Here is a 16,990-nt window from a genome sequence, read left to right as displayed (position 1 = left end):
TCTGGTGAGTAGCTAGCAGGCGTCAACCAAAACTGTTGAATCAATAACTATTTTCAGTGGCACCATAAATACTGGGTACCCCTCCTTCCCGTCAACATTTAGAGTGTTCTGAGTTGATTTCATCTTCTCCGGCATTGTCTGCATCTCACCGCTTCTTTTTACTCTATTTATGTACTTCAAGAGGAAAAGGCAAAACCTGACCTCTTTTCTTATCCCTCAGGCTCCTCTTCTTTATTAAATTGAAACCAAAAATATTAAACCACAAAAAGACGTTTGGTTCAAGCCCCTCCTCCTGTAGATAGAAAGGGGGACAGATTTCCTTTCACTAGATCTGATTTATGCTTTCATAATGGAATAAAAATTAACTTCATGGAAATAATAGATACAGCCAGAGGTAATTTAATCACTAATGAATGAGATATTACACAACCAAATGGCTTAATTGGCTATTCTTGATTTAAAAGACATGGCCTCTATATTTTATATTGTTTAATTTCCTTTCCTTCTTTCTAATTTGTCACTGTGCAGTAATTAGTGCATAGCCCTCTTTGAAAACCATGCCTTCCGCTCATCCTATTCCTGCTCTTTTAAGTGAGCAACGCCCTCCCACACCAGCCCTCCCTGGGAATGAATAAGAAGTCACCCCCTCCCCGGAAGTCCCCACCCCCCACCCCCACCCCACAGGTCCTCACAGCCGCCAGAATTCTCCCATCCCCCACTGCTTGTCCATCATGTCCATCCCGTTACTTCTCCCTATGTCCCTCAAGAATGAGAAGAAGAATAAAACAGGGGAGGGGTGTTGTGACTGGGAAGTGGAACCTTCCAGGTTCATCCAACTTACATTTAGGGTTTGTTCTGGGGCCCCTATTCCTTCTTACGGTCCATGCAGGATGGAACATCACCCCAGCTTCTGCTTCCTTCTAGAGCCTTGCTCTCTTGAGGATGCCCCAACTTCTACACCATCCCCCCCACCAGTGCTCCTGAACCCCCTAAAGATGTGGGTCCATGTGTCTGGGCACTGAAAACCAAAAACTCTGAAAGCAGGTTTGGTTTAACAGACCAAGAACTTAACTGCCTGGCAAAGCAATGGAAAGTGAAAATTCCTGTTCAAAACACCAAACAACACCCCAGCTCCAGGGAGGGCTCCCCCTTCATTTGGGGAGAATGGTACTTCATGAATTCAGGGTAGAATCTCAACCTATAGCACGCTGTCCACACCCCCCAAAACCACCATGGGCCCTGGCGGTCCATTGCTGAGAAAAGGCACAGCTTGGTGCAAATATTCTTCCTCCTGGCACAAAACCCTTCCTGTTTAATTCTGCCCCTCATGCTTGAGGAGCACAGATGTCATTTTTCTTAGATGGCATTTTCTTCGCGTGACAGTGTGTCCAGCCTGTGAAGCCCCTGCCTCACCAGGGCCGCGCGGGGTCTGATCCTCTCCTGGTCATCAAGGTGTCCCCAATTGCCTCCTCATTCCCCTTCCTTCATTAAAGGCTTTAAGTAGGTGGTGAAAAACCAGCTAGAATATCAGCAGATACCAGCTCGTCTCTTCTCTGTATTGTCTTTTCAAGCACAGTGATTTTACAAGTTTTGAGGGAAATGAGCTGAAAAGCGCAACTCAGGTTTAAGTGGGGTAGGAAGAGTTTGACTACTTCGTAAGGCTAATTTCATCACCATGATTTCTTTTTCAGTGTTTGAGCCTTTTCTCTACAGGCTTCTCATTGGTGACCAGCTTCCTGCTAAGTTAACAAGCAAGGGAAGGAAACCATTGGGAATGTTGTTCAAAAAACAGCAAGGGGAGGTGATGAGAGGGAGGAAGAGAGAGAAAAGCAAAGCAGGTGAAGCCAGGCACCCTCTTCTCAGTTCCTGTTACCTGAGGAAGCTGGGAAAGCAATTAGCAGGCGGTGACCCTGTGGGTCATGGTCACATCAGCGTTCACATTCCTCTTCCCTGTTTCAGTTCTATTTTTCTTTGATTGAATAGGAAGTTAGGTAGGATCTGTGTAACACAGCATTTGCGGTCTTATTTCTCAAGAAATTACCTTGATGCCACAATCATAGGTAGAGCAAATATGTGTACTTATGCAGTTCCCTAGCATTGCAATAAAAAGCAGCATTAAGGGCCCTCCCGGTGGCGCGAGGGATTGAGTTGCAGCACTATGAAGCTGTGACCACTTCAGCATGAGTTCGATTCCCAGCCAGGGAGGTGGCCCACATGGCGCAGCAGACCTCTCCTGTCTCCCGGCTGCTCCCCTCAGCAGTGTGTTTCAGTCGATCTGCCTGTTCTGCTCCCCACTCTGTCTCGGGTGAATTCTCTCACCCCCTGCACCTCTGGCCTGTACCCCAGTTCTTGTATGTATAAATAAATCTTTTTTTTAATGAGTATTAAAAAACCTATTTCCTGGAATTAAAAGACACTGGATTAATCCAAAAATATTGAGCCGCATGATTTTCTTATTAATTTCTTCCACTGATGCTTTATTATTCCAGGAATATACCAAAGCAGACTTATTTTAACCTAAAACCTAAATTATATTTCTCTTAAAACATGTTAGAGTACCAGACCAGTTACAAAAACAACTTCTTGTAAAAAAAATAAAATCTCTGAGAGTGGAGTTTACTAAATTTTGTGGCACATTTTACTTGTTTGCTTTATTTTTAGGCCTATTTTGCCACTCTTCCCACTTCAAGCTTGAATTATTAGTTTACACCTCAAAATAATTTAAGCAAATGAAAAAATATTCCTTGTACTGTGAAAACAAATACCCCAAAATATCTTCTCTGGGCATATTGTTCATATCTACTTAACTATGACATACACAGGTACAAAATTGGTCATCTTCAATCATTTCTAATTTGATTTGTAAAGCATGGAGTTCTTCTATTTTTGAAAAATTGTTTTAACATGTGTCCTCAGTAAAACAAGCCTTTCTCTTCTGTGTTGCATATAAAGGACCTTCTTTGACATCTTCTCTCCTGGAGTGGTCACAGACAGCCCTACCTTCCTTCCTCTAAACAAGGTAATGATGGTTTGTGCAAGAATTCTAAACCTGGCCCAGGGCGACCCAGTGATTTTCCAGACCCAGGCAAAGGGAGGAGCTAGGAGCTGGGGCAAGCGCCGGCCGCCGGCAGCCCTGGGAGAAGGCTGCCACCTAGTGGAACATGGCGCACATGGCCATTGCGCACAAGAGGAGTCTCTGGTGTTGGGACCGCAAGGCTCGGTCCACTTCCGAGGCACTTACACGCCCAGGCTGCCTATTCCTTATGCTTCTGAACCACTGGCCGTAGGAATCAGGAAATGCTCCTGGGTCTTCGCCTTGGTTTAATTAACAGAACTAAGAAAGCTGACTGTCTCACTAGATCACCAATTTATTATAATAGGGTTTCAGAAACAGCCAATTTAGTAGAGATGCATCAGGTATGAGGAAAGGATAAGAAACTTCCATTCCCTTCCCAGGCACACCATTCTCCCCAAGATCTTCCCATGCTCAACAACCCAGAAGCCTCCTTCCCCCCCACCCCACCCCAAGCTTCTCCTTTCGGATTTTCATGGAGACTTCATTACTTAGTCATGATTGACTAAATTATTGATCATTGGCCACTGACCCATGGTCAAATTTCACTTGACCTCGAGTCCTTCTGCCCTCCCCAGAGGTCTGCAGAGTAGATCCAGAGTTCCAACCCTCTTATCACAGGATTGATTCTCCTGACAACCCACTTTCCAAAAGTGAATGACAACCCATTTCATTCACCTAAACCCACTTGGAATAATAAGACAAAATTATGACACTCACCACTAAGGAAATCCTAAGGCTTTGGGGGGTCTGTGAGCCAGGAACTGCAGAATGAGGATTAATGTATGTGAGAAATGTACTTGGGTCATCTGCATAACCAAATGCATCTATACGTGTATATTTATATGTATCTAAGATACATAAATATATAATAAATGTGGATGTTTCTGTACAATAAAGTGTATATATGTATTTATAAATCACAATACTGCACCCCTTAGCAATGACTGGTGGCACATGACCAAGATCTGGGGGGACCAAGACCCCAGCTCACTGCCACATCCTGGTAGTAGGATTTCTAGTTGGATTAAAATTGATTTAAGAAAAAAATTTAAGTGTCATTGTTTTTTGCACATCCCCAATGCACTTTTCATGTGGGAACCTCCTTGGAGGATGAGTACTGTTTATCTGCAGGTGACATTGAATATGGTTTCTGGAGTTTAGGCTAATCCGTCTGCACACCTAGTTGTGACTGTTCTAGAGAAGCCTTGTGAAAAAGGCAGGTGCAAACCAGGGCATCATGGCCCATTAGCAAATAGCAAATACCTATGAGAAGTTTAGAATTAAAAGAGCATATTAAAATGCTTTGAAATATTTCATTATGGGGTGATATCACCCCCATACAATGCCTCTGTGACTGTTGACTCTAGAAGTGAATTTTCAACAGACAGAATTAACTCTCAACAACTAAAACGATGGTTTCCAGTATTGTATAATTTGTGTGAAATAAAACCAAACAACTCCCAGGCAGACGCAGGTGGTCAAAGGAGGAAGTGAGAACACCTGTTACCTTGTGGGATGAGACTAAATTTCTGCCATTTTTAGAAAAATGTCTGGGAACATTTTGAGGTCTCTACGTTCCTATCTCTTTTTAAACATCAAGATTCTCAGGGTCTCTCTGGTGGCACAGGGGTCAAAGACAGTGCTGTCAAACTCTGCCAGCCCTATGCACCTGCCAGCTGACCCATGTGTCCTCTCCTGTCCCGCCTGCTGCTCCCCACAGCCATGTATTTCAGTAGATACAACTTTCTGCTCCCCACTGTCTCTGGTGGCCTGCGCCCGTTCTTGTATGCATAAATAAATACATCTTTTTAAAAAATCAACTCTCCCTGCAGAGGGAGAGGCCTAGTAACCAACAGCAGGATGCCCAGGGAATAGGCTGAGCAGAAGAGACACCATTCTGAGTGACAGAACGTGGGGCTGCCAGAAACTGCAGTGTTTAACGATGACGCGGCCAGTGGTGAAGACCCCACCCCTGGAGGGAAGACAGTTGAATCTTGGAGACATACCTGGCTCCTCCGGCTACTGTGGAGCTGGAAACAGGAGTGGCAACACCTGGTTCGGCACTCCCCTCTCCCGCCTCTGTGGCCTCTCCTGCTCCAGCACTTGCTCCCTCCTCTCCAGCGGCACTGAGCTCCTTGCAATTCCCCCACCTGCAACCTTTCCTGCATCTCGGGTTTAGATTGCCCCTCAGAGACTGCCTGGCCCCTTCCCCAAGCACCTTCCCAGCAAGCACGACCTGAGCCTTCCGCTCTGATCATCACCTGCTGTATGGCAGATTTTACTTGCCTGTTCTTGTTGGGTCCTTTGCCTGGACAGAGCTCCCCACCTCCCCCACAGAATCATATGCACACTGTTGTGTGGAAACAAAGAATGAGCCATGGGTGCTGGAATAGAAAAACAGGAGGCAGGAAGTGTTCCTGCCTTGTGTTTGCTACCTTGTGTTTACGTGACTGTTCTTTGACCCCCATGTTATTGTCGCATGTTATTGATGCACTTGCTGAGAGCTTCCGCCAACCCCCAGCCCCAGGCTCCATGCTGAAGGGTATAAATAGGGAAGGAGAGAAAGATAAAGTGTGCCTTTGCTTGCTGATCAAGAAGTGTGTGCTTTAATCCTGACGTCCTTCCTTCGCTCAGACCATCTCTGCATCTCTGCTGTCGTGCTGGCGAGGCAGTTCTCTCCCCCCCACTAGGTGATCTCCATCAGGAAAGGTGCCGACTTCTTTGTTCTTTGCCTAATACAGCCTCCTCAGACGCTGAAAGTATCAGGAATGCAGTTGTTTTAGAATTGTGTAAATGGATGTGCTGCCTATGGGGTAAATGCCAGGTGAGCCCCGTGTGGGGGGGCTTCAGCTTTCGTAGCCCACAAAGCTGGAGTGACTGTGGCCAGTGCACGTATAGGACTGGATAGCCGGGGACGCTGTTCCTGCTGGGACGAAAAATCTAAGTAAACCACCTGCGAGCACCCGTAGAGGCTGTATCCAGGGCAGCTGGATATCAGCACAACTGTCCCGCAGACCATGGGAGGGGTGCTGGGGTGCACTCCCGCGAGCGCTGTGCAGATCCAGTCCAGGACACACTTGTCCCCCACAGAAGATGGCAAAGGAGGGGAAGAGGCTGCTAGTTGCTCCCTCCACAAAAATCATTATTTTCCAGAAAAATACAAGAAAAAATTCTAAGCCAATGAAAGGCATTGCGCCATCCCTGTTTGGACAAAAGGAAGCCACGTCACTTCAGGGATGATGAAAAGATCAAAAAAACAAGTTCGTGTAAACTACAGTAACGAAGCCTGCTGTTAACAGGGATGTAAGACAGACGGGCAGAGAGATCTGACAGGGATTCTACGCCGGGGTTTCTCAGGGCTGAACCGGGTGGCATGCCAGTGGAATGCAGATTTTCTTTGCAGTCTTCCAAAATTTATTTGTGCATCCAGAACTGGGGTACAGGCCAGAGGCTCAGGGGCGGTGAGAGGCTTCACCAGAGACAGAGTGGGGAGCGGAACAGGCAGATCTACGAAACACACTGCTGAGGGGAGCAGCGGGCGGGTCAGGAGAGGTCTGGCTCACCATGTGGTCTCCTCCGGGGCAGGCGGGAATCGAACTCATGCGGAAGTGGCTTCAGATTCTCAGTGCTGTGCTTTAACCCGCTGCGCCACCAGGGAGGGCCAACAGTATTTTTTTTTTTTAATCAAATTTTGTACTTTAACCCAAACCATAAATTTTACCTTACCAGCAACTTACTTAGCTTGTGTTTCCCATAATGTCAGGTCAAGCCGTTAGTCCACCAAGCTGTGCCAAGAAACACGGTGATTTGAGATTCGCCTTAGCACTGAATCCCCAGGGAGTAACCCCAAAGGCTAAATGTTAAGATTTGGGCATTATGAGAAACATCACTTTATGCCAGAATGTGTGACAGATATAATAGATGCTGTGGTTGATCAGGGAAGGTGTAGTATTTGGAAAGACTTTACGGAACCAGATGCGAAAAGTGTGGTTCAAACTTCTGCCAATAATAGAAGACGTACAACACCAGCACTGCCGAACACTGTTTTCTTAAAACAAGAAATAAGCCATTTCAAAAACAAGCACATTTTTAATAGAAATGGAAAGGAAATGTGCTATCAGGAAAAACTATCTTCAACTAATCAGACTTTTTTCAAGATCATTTTATTAAAAAATACAAGATGCGCAGATAAATCACATTCATGCCTTACAAATGTTAAGTAGCAAACAAATTCATAATGAACACCCAAGTATTTTTCAGTAGCTTGAACTGCAGTTATTCATTCCACAATTTGAGTAAAAAAGAAAGAGCTAATCATCTACCTTAACATTGTCCTTTATGTGTTCAAAAGTACAAAAATCACTGACGATAGAGTTGAGTCCCACACCCATCAGACGCATTATAAAATAAGGAATCTTTTCACCAAACTTAACTAATCTAATGAAAACAACTTTTTAAGAGTATGGGTCACAGACAGGAGACCAATCTTTGTCTTTGGTTCAGAAAACAGAAGAGGTAGATTTAAATGAATTCCTATTATGTCACTGAGTTTTCACTTGAGTGTCAGTAAATTATAACAGGAATTATTAGAAATCAAAAGACAAAGAAAAGGGAAGTGCACTTCAGAAAATGACAGAAGCAAAAGGGTTTTGTTTTCTGGTGCCTTTCAAAGCAATGACAGAATCCTTCAAATGAGCGACCTGCATCGGCCATTTCACAGAAGAATACTGATAACTGGCACCTTCCCGGGAACCAAGCACTAACAGTCAGGATGGAGTAGTGTCCACTGAAATAAACATTCTTACACAAAACAAAACAGATTAGAGTGTTCAAATGCCTTGAAATCCTGTCACTTAGTTTCATTCTTATTCCACTTAAAGAAAAGCTGTAATTCCTAAATTTACTTGACAGCTACAAGGTATATTTTCACTCAGTGGTTTTCTAATTAACAGTTGTAGAAGGAAATTTTTAAAAGTCTAAAGAGACATTCAAAGATACCTAAAAATTTAAGTTTCAAAGCTTTCTGTTCATTTGGTTTTCAAGAAAAAGACAGTGAAGTATAAAGGAACTCATATACGTCCATCAAAATAAAGATGGACGATTTACAATGCTCCACACAAAACAAGTTTAGTTCAAGCAAATGTTTCCAGATTTATTGTTCAAAGGCAGAGATTTATAAAAGGACTAGTAAGAAATAAAAATCAACCATGTGACCTTTCCAAAATTGTATGAAATATCAAAACCATTATTTTTATCATTATATATATACATATAAAATCAAGTTCAAAATCTGAAGTGATCATTGATATTCTCCTCCCTTTTGTGAAAAAAAGACAGTTTCCTTAGCCATAGGCTTGTTACAATTCTGGAAAAAAAAGTCACGTTTGCAAGTGTTGAAAATTTTGATCATCAATGTTAACGCAATACAATCAACATGTTATTTCTGGGTTACTCCTAAAGTTCGTTTCATATTTTCATAAGCCACATAGCTGATGCCCACAGCAGGGATCACTTTCATGAAGTTTGGAGTGATGCCTCGGTACAGTCCTGCCACTCCTTCTTTGGAAATTATTCGCTGAAAGAGGCCAACCATATTCAGCTGCGGGGCTCCTTCTACCATAGCTAAAAAATTACAAAAAGAGTAGCCAAGTTAAGTTAAAAATTCTAGGGTATGTGTTATTATTACTACAAATCATTATCCTCCTAACTACAAGTAGTGTAAAAAAGAATATAAATGTATGTTGGGGGAAGGGTGGTTGGTACCTGGGAGAGGATGAGGATAGAGCTGAACTATCACTGTACTTTTTAAAGAAATGGGCTGCCAAGGTCGGCAAAAGAGCAGAAGAGAAAAAGAAAAGCAACAGCAGTCAGCAAATAAGGAGAGAGGATGAGAGAGATGTGAAATAACCAGGAAGGCACCCTGTAATCACAGCCGAAGGAACAGTGTCACAGAGGGGAAGGATCCCAGTTCAAAGGTTCTAGTTCAATAATAACAACAATTCCTACCACCCTTTACCAAGAACTTAATATAAAGGGCTTTACACATACTCTTACAACACTGTACAGATGTTTTCATTTACAGATGAGAAATTGAAAATCCAGAGTTAGGGAAAGCATCTGAACCCAAATGTATCTAGACTCTTTTTTTATACTTTTGCAAAGGTGAACTGAGGTTCAGGCCAAAGGTGCAGGAGGTGAGAGACCAAGTGGGGAGCTGAACAGGCAGATCTAACTAAAACACACCGCCAAGGTGAGCAGCAGAGACACGAGGGGTCTGCTGTGCCATGGGGGTCACTTCCCTGGGCTGGGGATTGAACTCAGGCTGTGGAGGTGATAGCACTGAGACTTAACCTAGGCCACCAGGAAGGCCCTCCATCTATACTCTGAAAATACGCATTCACAACATGGACAAATACCACCTGCTCGTGAAAAACACAGATATGCACAGGATACAGTTAAAATTTCATCAAGACTCGGCCCTCCCTGGTGGCGCAGCGGGTTAAAGCACAGCACTGAGAATCTGAAGCCACTTCCGCATGAGTTCGATTCCCGCCTGCCTCCTGCCCCGGAGGAGACCACATGGCGAGCCAGACCTCTCCTGACCCGCCCGCTGCTTCCCTCAGCAGTGTACTTCGTCGATCTGCCTGTTCTGCTCCCCACTCTGTCTCTGGTGAAGCCTCTCACCGCCCCTGAGCCTCTGGCCTGTACCCCAGTTCTGTATGCACAAATAAATAAATAAATCTTAAAAAAAAAAATTTCATCAAGACTCATGATTAGGAAAAACTTTCTGAAGGAAAATTTTCCTTAGGGAGACAAAAAAAAGTTAATAAATACTTCTTAAAACCATACTCTGCTTGAAAAGTTCACAACACAGATAACTGATAAGTGCGTGTGTGTGTGTGTGTGTGTGTGGTTTAAGATTTATTTATTTGTGCATACAGAGATGGGGCACAGGCCAGAAGTGCAGGGGCGGTGAGCGGCTTCACCAGAGACGAAGTGGGGAGCAGGGCAGGCAGATCGACAAAGTACACTGCTGAGAGGAGCAGCGGGCAGGTCAGGAGAAAAAGAAGTCTGCCGAGACATGTGGGTGACTTCCGGGGTGAGGATAGAAATGGTGCTCCGAGTGTCTTTAGCTTCTTAGTGCTGTGGTTAAACCCGCTGCGCCACCAGGGAGGGCCCACTGACGAAGTATTTTTAACCATGTTCTCATTTCATCAAAAACTCACCTTGAGCCTGCATGCGAGTCCTCACCAAAGCCAAGGGGTAGCTGGCCAGCTGACCACAGGTGCTGGATAAGGCACCGCACCCCAGTAATACCACAACTCCGGGGTTGACAGAGTCTTTGGCAAAATTATCTAGCCAATAGGACTTCAAGAGCTGCAAAAGAAAATAATCGAGAACTGTGTAACTGCCTGCACTCAGCATGAGTATTTTCCTAGCTCCCCCCACCCTTATGAGAGACCCCCTTATGAGAGACCCCCCACATCTGGTGCATTTTCTGTGGTGGCTGCGGAGCTCTGTGGAGAGGTAGGAGTCAGAACTGTGAGGTCTGCATGGCTTGCTCATTTTCTCCTAAAGACACGTAAAGATCAATTGCACACTAAATGTTCCCACACTAAAGGACATGTCCTACAACATTAATGAAATAACCTCCTACTAATTACTTCTCATTTTGTACTTTCATTTAATCCTACAACAGCTCTGAGAACTATTCCTCTGATTTTATAAATGGGGAAAATTATTCTCAGTAGAGGTTTTTCAAATGAAGGTGAAGAATCAGTGTGTGGATTTGATCCCCAGGCCACGTTTATTTCCACTAGAAGGCAATCGTTGAGAAATTATATAAAATATATATTCCGATCTACTTTCTAAATATGAAATAGTTTAAGTATAAAAAAATATATGAATGTGGCATTAATTATATAACAAGCTTACATTTTTAAAGGTTAACTGCAAATTAGCCCTTACCGTTACATAAAAATAGCACAATAAATGTGAAGAATTCGATTCAAGTGGCTTATTTTATGTTCACTTACTTTTTTCCCATAATTTATTATTTGTAGATGACCATTCAGCATGATAGCATGATGATAAATAAAGCCATGAAGGCTATAGACAAACATGTCTAAACCATGAAAATGAGAAAATAGAAGTGACTCAGTAACACTAGCAAACTACCTACGCTACTGAGGTCAGGACAAAGCAAAAGAAATTACCATTAAAATAAAAAGGCACACACCCCATGGGGATTTTACAACTGAGATGGAAAAAATGCACAAGATGAAGAATGAATGATATAAAAAAATAAGAAATATGATTTTAAAATTTTCAAAAGGCACCCATCTGAATGGAAGAAAACACACATCATACACCTGACAAAGGGCTGATATCCCAGGTACATACAGAACACATACAACTCAACAAAAAGAAAACAAGAACCCAATCAAGAAATGGGCAGAAGAGTTATACAGGTATTCCCCAAAGAAAACTTATAAACAGCAACAAGCACATGAAAAAATGCTCATCGTCACTTATCAGGAAAACGCAAGTCAAAACCGCAATGAAATACCACCTCACAGAATGGCCCCAATCCAAAAGGCCAGAAACAACTTGTGTTGCTGAGAATGTGAGAAAAGGGAACTTTCATACCCTGCTGGGGGAACGTAGGGAGATCCAGTCCCTACAGAAAACAATATAGAGATTTCCCAGCTTATTAAAAATAGATCTACTGGGCCCTCCCTGGTGGCACGACGGGTTAGGACGCAGCACTGCAAGCTGGCCTCAGCCGCTTCAGTGTTGGTTCGATCCCAGCCCGAGGTGACCCACGTGGCGCAGCAGACCTCTCCTGACCTGCCCACTGCTCCCCTCAGCAGTGTACTTGGCCTGTTCTGCTCCCTGCTCTGTCTCTGTTGAATCCTCTCACTGCCCCTAGACCTCTGGCCTGGACCCCAGTTCTCTATGTATAAATAAATATTAAACAAAAAACAAAAAGACCTACTGTATGACCCAACACACCTAGGTATCTACCTGAAGAATGCAAGAATACAAATTTGAGGGGCCAGATGCACCATGTCAATGCAGCTGTTTACAGTAGTCAACTTATGGAAGCAACCTTAAGGCCCAGGGACACTTAAGTAGACTAGAAAGATCTGGTGCACATGTACACAATGGCGCGCTGTTAAAAAGAGGAACTCCTGTGACAATATGGATGGAACTGGACGGGAGTTCTCTAAGTGAAGTAAGCCACAAGGAAGAAGACAAATACCGGATGGTTTCACTTACATATGGAAACAAAACAAAAGGTTGGATAAAACAAACCAATTTAAAAACTTAGAAATCTGACTTATAATGGAGACTATGAGAGGGGGAGAGAGAAGAGCAAAGTGCAGAGGAGTCACAAAGGACGATGGAGGAGGACTGGGAGTGCTGGGGTGACAGGCATCTGGGCAGGCATGACCCTATGCTTCTCAGTCATATATAATGTTGTACAAGTGCAACATAAAAAATCAGAATGGGAGGAAAGAAATGAGGAGAAAATGTACTCTTAAAACAATTTAAAATTCTGGGGCCCTCCCTGGTGGCGCACAGGTTGAGACACAGCACTGCAAGCTGGTCACAGACGCTTAAAAGTGAGTTCGATCCCCAGACCACCCCTTAGGTGACCCACATGGTGGCCCGCCCGCTGCTCCCCTCAGCAGTGTACTTCATCAGTCGGCCTGTTCTGCTCCCCACTCTGTCTCTGGTGAATCCTCTCACCGCCCCTGCACCTCTGGCCTGTACCCCAGTTCTGTATGCATAAACAAATAAATCTTAAAAAGAAAAAAAAAATTTGATTCTATAAAGCATATGCACCTTGTGAGCCCTCACTCTCTGCCCCATAATCCATGTTCTTCTACCTCCTAGGATCCACTATCATTCCTTGATTCTCAGATGTCTCTATTTTTATTATTTTTGAACTGTCCTAACTTTTAACTATCTTGTCTCCTCTCTTTATTAGTGCTGGGCCCTTCTACTTAGACATATGCTGAAGCTCTATCACTTCAGGAAGGTTGGCCATGTCATCTGCTGTTTTTCTCCTTCCCTTCCACTAAGTCTCCTCAGGACCAGCTGCCTTCCTTATCGGTCCTTCACTTGATTCTGAGTCCTCATTATTACACTCTGCTTTTCAAAACCATCCCATTAGGGTTGCTCTTGTATAGTCACCAATAACCCCACATGACGTGCCTGATAAATTCAGTTATGCCCTTCCCTAAGTTTTTGCAATCTCCCAATCCACACATATCCACCTAACCACGGGTATCTCCATTTATATATTCTAGAAATATTTCACACTAACTATAAAAGATCAAGTTTATAACCTCACACCAACCAAATCTGGTCTTCTTCCAGAATTCTCTAAATTATCTCTCTCTCTCATTCTCTACATTCAGAAATATAAGATATGGAGAGATACAGATACATAGCTATACACACAGTTTCAAAAGTATCAGTCTAATTATGGCCTTCACCTGTTTGTCCGTTAACAGCTGTCTGCCATCTTTAGAATAGGAGCCTCCACGCAGCATGCAAAGCTTTTCAGTATCATAGAAATTTCCCAGCCTCTTCACTAACACTGTCGAATCTTACCATGAACCAGAAGTACCTGTATTATCCCAATTCCCACGCCCTTTGTATACTCTACTTACATGTTTTTGTACACACTACTCACTCTGCCAGCACTCTCCCCCAATCTGATCCTTTTTTGTTTTTAAGATTTATTTATTTATTCATACAGAAGTGGGGTATAGGCCAGAGATGCGGAGGGTGAGAGGATTCACCAGGGACAGATTCGGGAGAAGAACAGGCAGATCAATGAAGTACAGTGCTGAGGGGAGCAGTGGGCGGGTCAGGAGAGGTCTGCCACGCCATGTGGATCTCCTCCGGGGCAGGCGGGGATCGAACTCATGAGGAAGTGGCTTAAGCTTCTTAGTGCAGTGCTTTAACCCGCTGCACCACCAGGGAGGACCCCCCCCTTTTTTTTTTTTAATCTGCTCTTTTTCATCCTTCAAAGCTCAGTTCAAGGAGCAGTGACATCAGCAAAATGGTACAATAGGAAATTCCAGATTCTTCTTCCCTAATGAAGACAATGATCCAATAAAAATATATACGCCTTTCTGAGAAATTCAGGAAACAAAAGATTCCTACATCCAGATAAGGATGAAGTCAACTACCTCAAAAGCCAGTAGGAAATTCCTAACACTTATTCTCCAGGGCAGCCCCTTCAACCACTGAAACACAAGTAGAAGAAAACTGGCAAGTCCCAACTTCTCCTTGGGAAGGTAAAGGGAAGAGCGAAACATAAGTGCAATGTCCTCAGTTTCCCTGGGGCCGTCCAAGGAAGGACTGGTTTCTATCTTACCTGAATCTAAGCACTGGAAGGAAGGGGCACCAGGTTGGGGACTCTGAGAATAGTGATGAATGCAAAGGTGAAGTCTGCAATACAATAAAGTAGGGGCGCTATAGCCTTAGAATCACTCTGCCCACACCAGAAGAGCAACTGAGATGTAGATTACACACTGCTGAGAGAGGCTGCATCCACGGAAACATCTGAAGATCTAGAATCTCTAGCTGGGCTGATTAGTGAAAGTCCTTCCTGAATGGAACCAGATCACAAACAGAGGGAGAGGTGGCCAGTTTTCCAAATGGCCAAGTCCCAACAGAAAATAAGTCTTATAAAGAAACGAGGAAGCAGGACCCAATCAAAGGAACAAATTAAACCTGAGGAAGACAAACTTGAAAGTAGTGGACTGCATATGAATTTTTGACCATCATAAGCATACTTAAGGAGACCACAGCAAATAGATCAAATCAGGAAAATGATGAACAAAATGAGATTGTTAATAGATCAAATCAGGAAAATAATGAACAAAATGAGATTGTTAATAACAAAGCCGTAGAAACTATGTCTAAAAACCAAATACATTCTGGAGCTGAAGACTATAATAACTGAACTGAAAAATTCATTTTAGGGGTGTTTGACCACAGACTTGACAGAAACAAAAGTCCATTAAATTAAAACAGGACAGGGCCCTCCCTGGTGGCGCAGCGGGTTAAAGCACGGCACAAAGAACCTTAAGCCACTTCCGCATGAGTTCGATTCCCGCCTGCCCCGGAGGAGACCACATGGCGTGGCAGACCTCTCCTGACCCGCTCGCTGCTCCCCTCAGCAGTGTACTTCGTAGATCTGCCTGTTCTGCTCCCCGCTCTGTCTCTGGTGAATCCTCTCACCCTCCACATCTCTGGCCTGTACCCCAGTTCTGTACGAATAAATAAATAAATCTTTAAAAAAAAATTAAAACAGGACAAAATTATAGAGGCACAGAAGTACAAAGAAAAAATGTAGCAAACAGTAACAGTAATCTGAGAGACTTCCTGGAGCCATCAGATGAGACAGGGTATGTACTATGGGAGTCCCCGGACAAAAAGAAAAAGAGACAAAGATTCATCCTTTGGTCTAAACAGACTTCTTAGAATGCAAATCTTGGATCTACTCTGCCATTTAAATCACTGAATCTATATGCAAGTCACTGGCTCAGACACTGGATCTAGAGGTTACTACCTTTATCAGTCTCTTGGTCAGGAGGAATACCAAATTTTAGTGATCAAGGAAATGTGACCAAATTTTTGCTTATTTTCTCTTCCCCAAACAACAGAAACTCTAGTACCATCTAAGCTGAAAAGCTGTACCTTAATATAAGTCCACCCTCTTCATTAATAAAAATAATTCCCAGGGAAATCTAATACAAAAACGATTACGAACAGAGTCTCATATTCTGGGTACTTTTGAAAGATCAAATAACACACCCTTGCATCTATTTTTGGCTACAAACTTTTTTCTGGCATACATGTATTTCTTTAAAGTCAAATGATTAATAAGAACTACTTAGTGACATTTCAGATTCAAAAGACATTAACTCACCTCATAGACAGCAAGATCTATGCCCGCATAAGGTATGATGCCTAATAAATTGGGAATGTAGCCTTTGTAAAAAGCTCCCACGCCTTCATGTTTCAAAATCTTCTTGGCACAATGGACTAGTCCAGAATACTGGCCAGTTTTACCTACAGCCAGCCTGGTTTTCAAAACCTGGTTATAAGATACAACAAAATATTACTGCTCATATTAACGCTTTCCTCATGCAGTTCAGAAGTCATTTTACCGAGGACATACTCCACCCCAGGGACAATCCAACTGGCTCGTGTGTTCTCCCTCGTGAAATTTCTATGAAGGAGCTTCCATCAGAGTCAAAGGGACCTAGTTATTACACAGAGAACCTGAAAGAGGACAGTGGCAGAGAAAACAATCTATTGAACTGGCTGGTGACTGATTAGATATGGGAGTGAGGGAAATGACTGCATAGAGGAGGGTTCCAGAGTTTTTAAGTTGGAACACAGGATGGGAAGCAGGCAGGAAGAGGCTATTGCCTGAGATGAAGGATAAGAAGATGAAGACTCAGTCTGAATTCGGCTTTTCTCAAAGAATATATGGGGTAATCTGAACAATCATTTTAAGAAGTTTACAAAGGAAGTCACCTTTGAAAACCACAATGGTAAAAATTAAGGGCATAGCTTGCTTATCGGTTATTGAAAATCCCTTTTTCATCTGGTGTATTGTTTTTGCTCTAAAAGAGGAGTTGGCACAATTACTTTTGCAAAGACCAGACAATAAATACGTTAGTCTTTGTAGACCTATGACACTGTCTTTGCCTTCCTCTATCTTTAAACTCCAAGATGGCCCCCAACCACCCGTGCCTCCTGGAGTCCCCTCCTGCTGGGTACAGACCAACAGAAATCAGCAGAGTGACAAAGACTGCAGCTTCCACCTGAGGGGCTCACTTGGGCTCAATCACAGACTGGGAGATACCAGACACCAGG

At 43.4% G+C, this 16,990-nt stretch overlaps 1 protein-coding gene across 1 annotated transcript in view; it reads right to left on the bottom strand.

Moving 5' to 3' along the window:
• Window positions 1-7,222: 7,222 nt before the first annotated feature.
• Window positions 7,223-16,990, bottom strand: part of SLC25A24 (solute carrier family 25 (mitochondrial carrier; phosphate carrier), member 24) — a 33,848-nt gene continuing 24,080 nt past the window's right edge. The window contains exons 8-10 of the mRNA XM_004689712.2: window positions 16,035-16,202; window positions 10,303-10,453; window positions 7,223-8,698 (exon numbers count right to left, since the gene is read on the bottom strand). Of these exons, the coding sequence (XP_004689769.1) occupies window positions 8,514-8,698; window positions 10,303-10,453; window positions 16,035-16,202 (504 nt within the window). The 3' untranslated portion in view covers window positions 7,223-8,513. The remainder of the gene's footprint in view (window positions 8,699-10,302; window positions 10,454-16,034; window positions 16,203-16,990) is intronic.

Source organism: Condylura cristata, unplaced genomic scaffold (genome assembly GCF_000260355.1).
Source record: "Condylura cristata isolate star-nosed mole 26May11 unplaced genomic scaffold, ConCri1.0 scaffold00026, whole genome shotgun sequence".
In the NCBI taxonomy this organism is placed as follows: Eukaryota; Metazoa; Chordata; class Mammalia; order Eulipotyphla; family Talpidae; genus Condylura; species Condylura cristata.
This window is presented reverse-complemented; position numbering and strand designations above follow the sequence as displayed.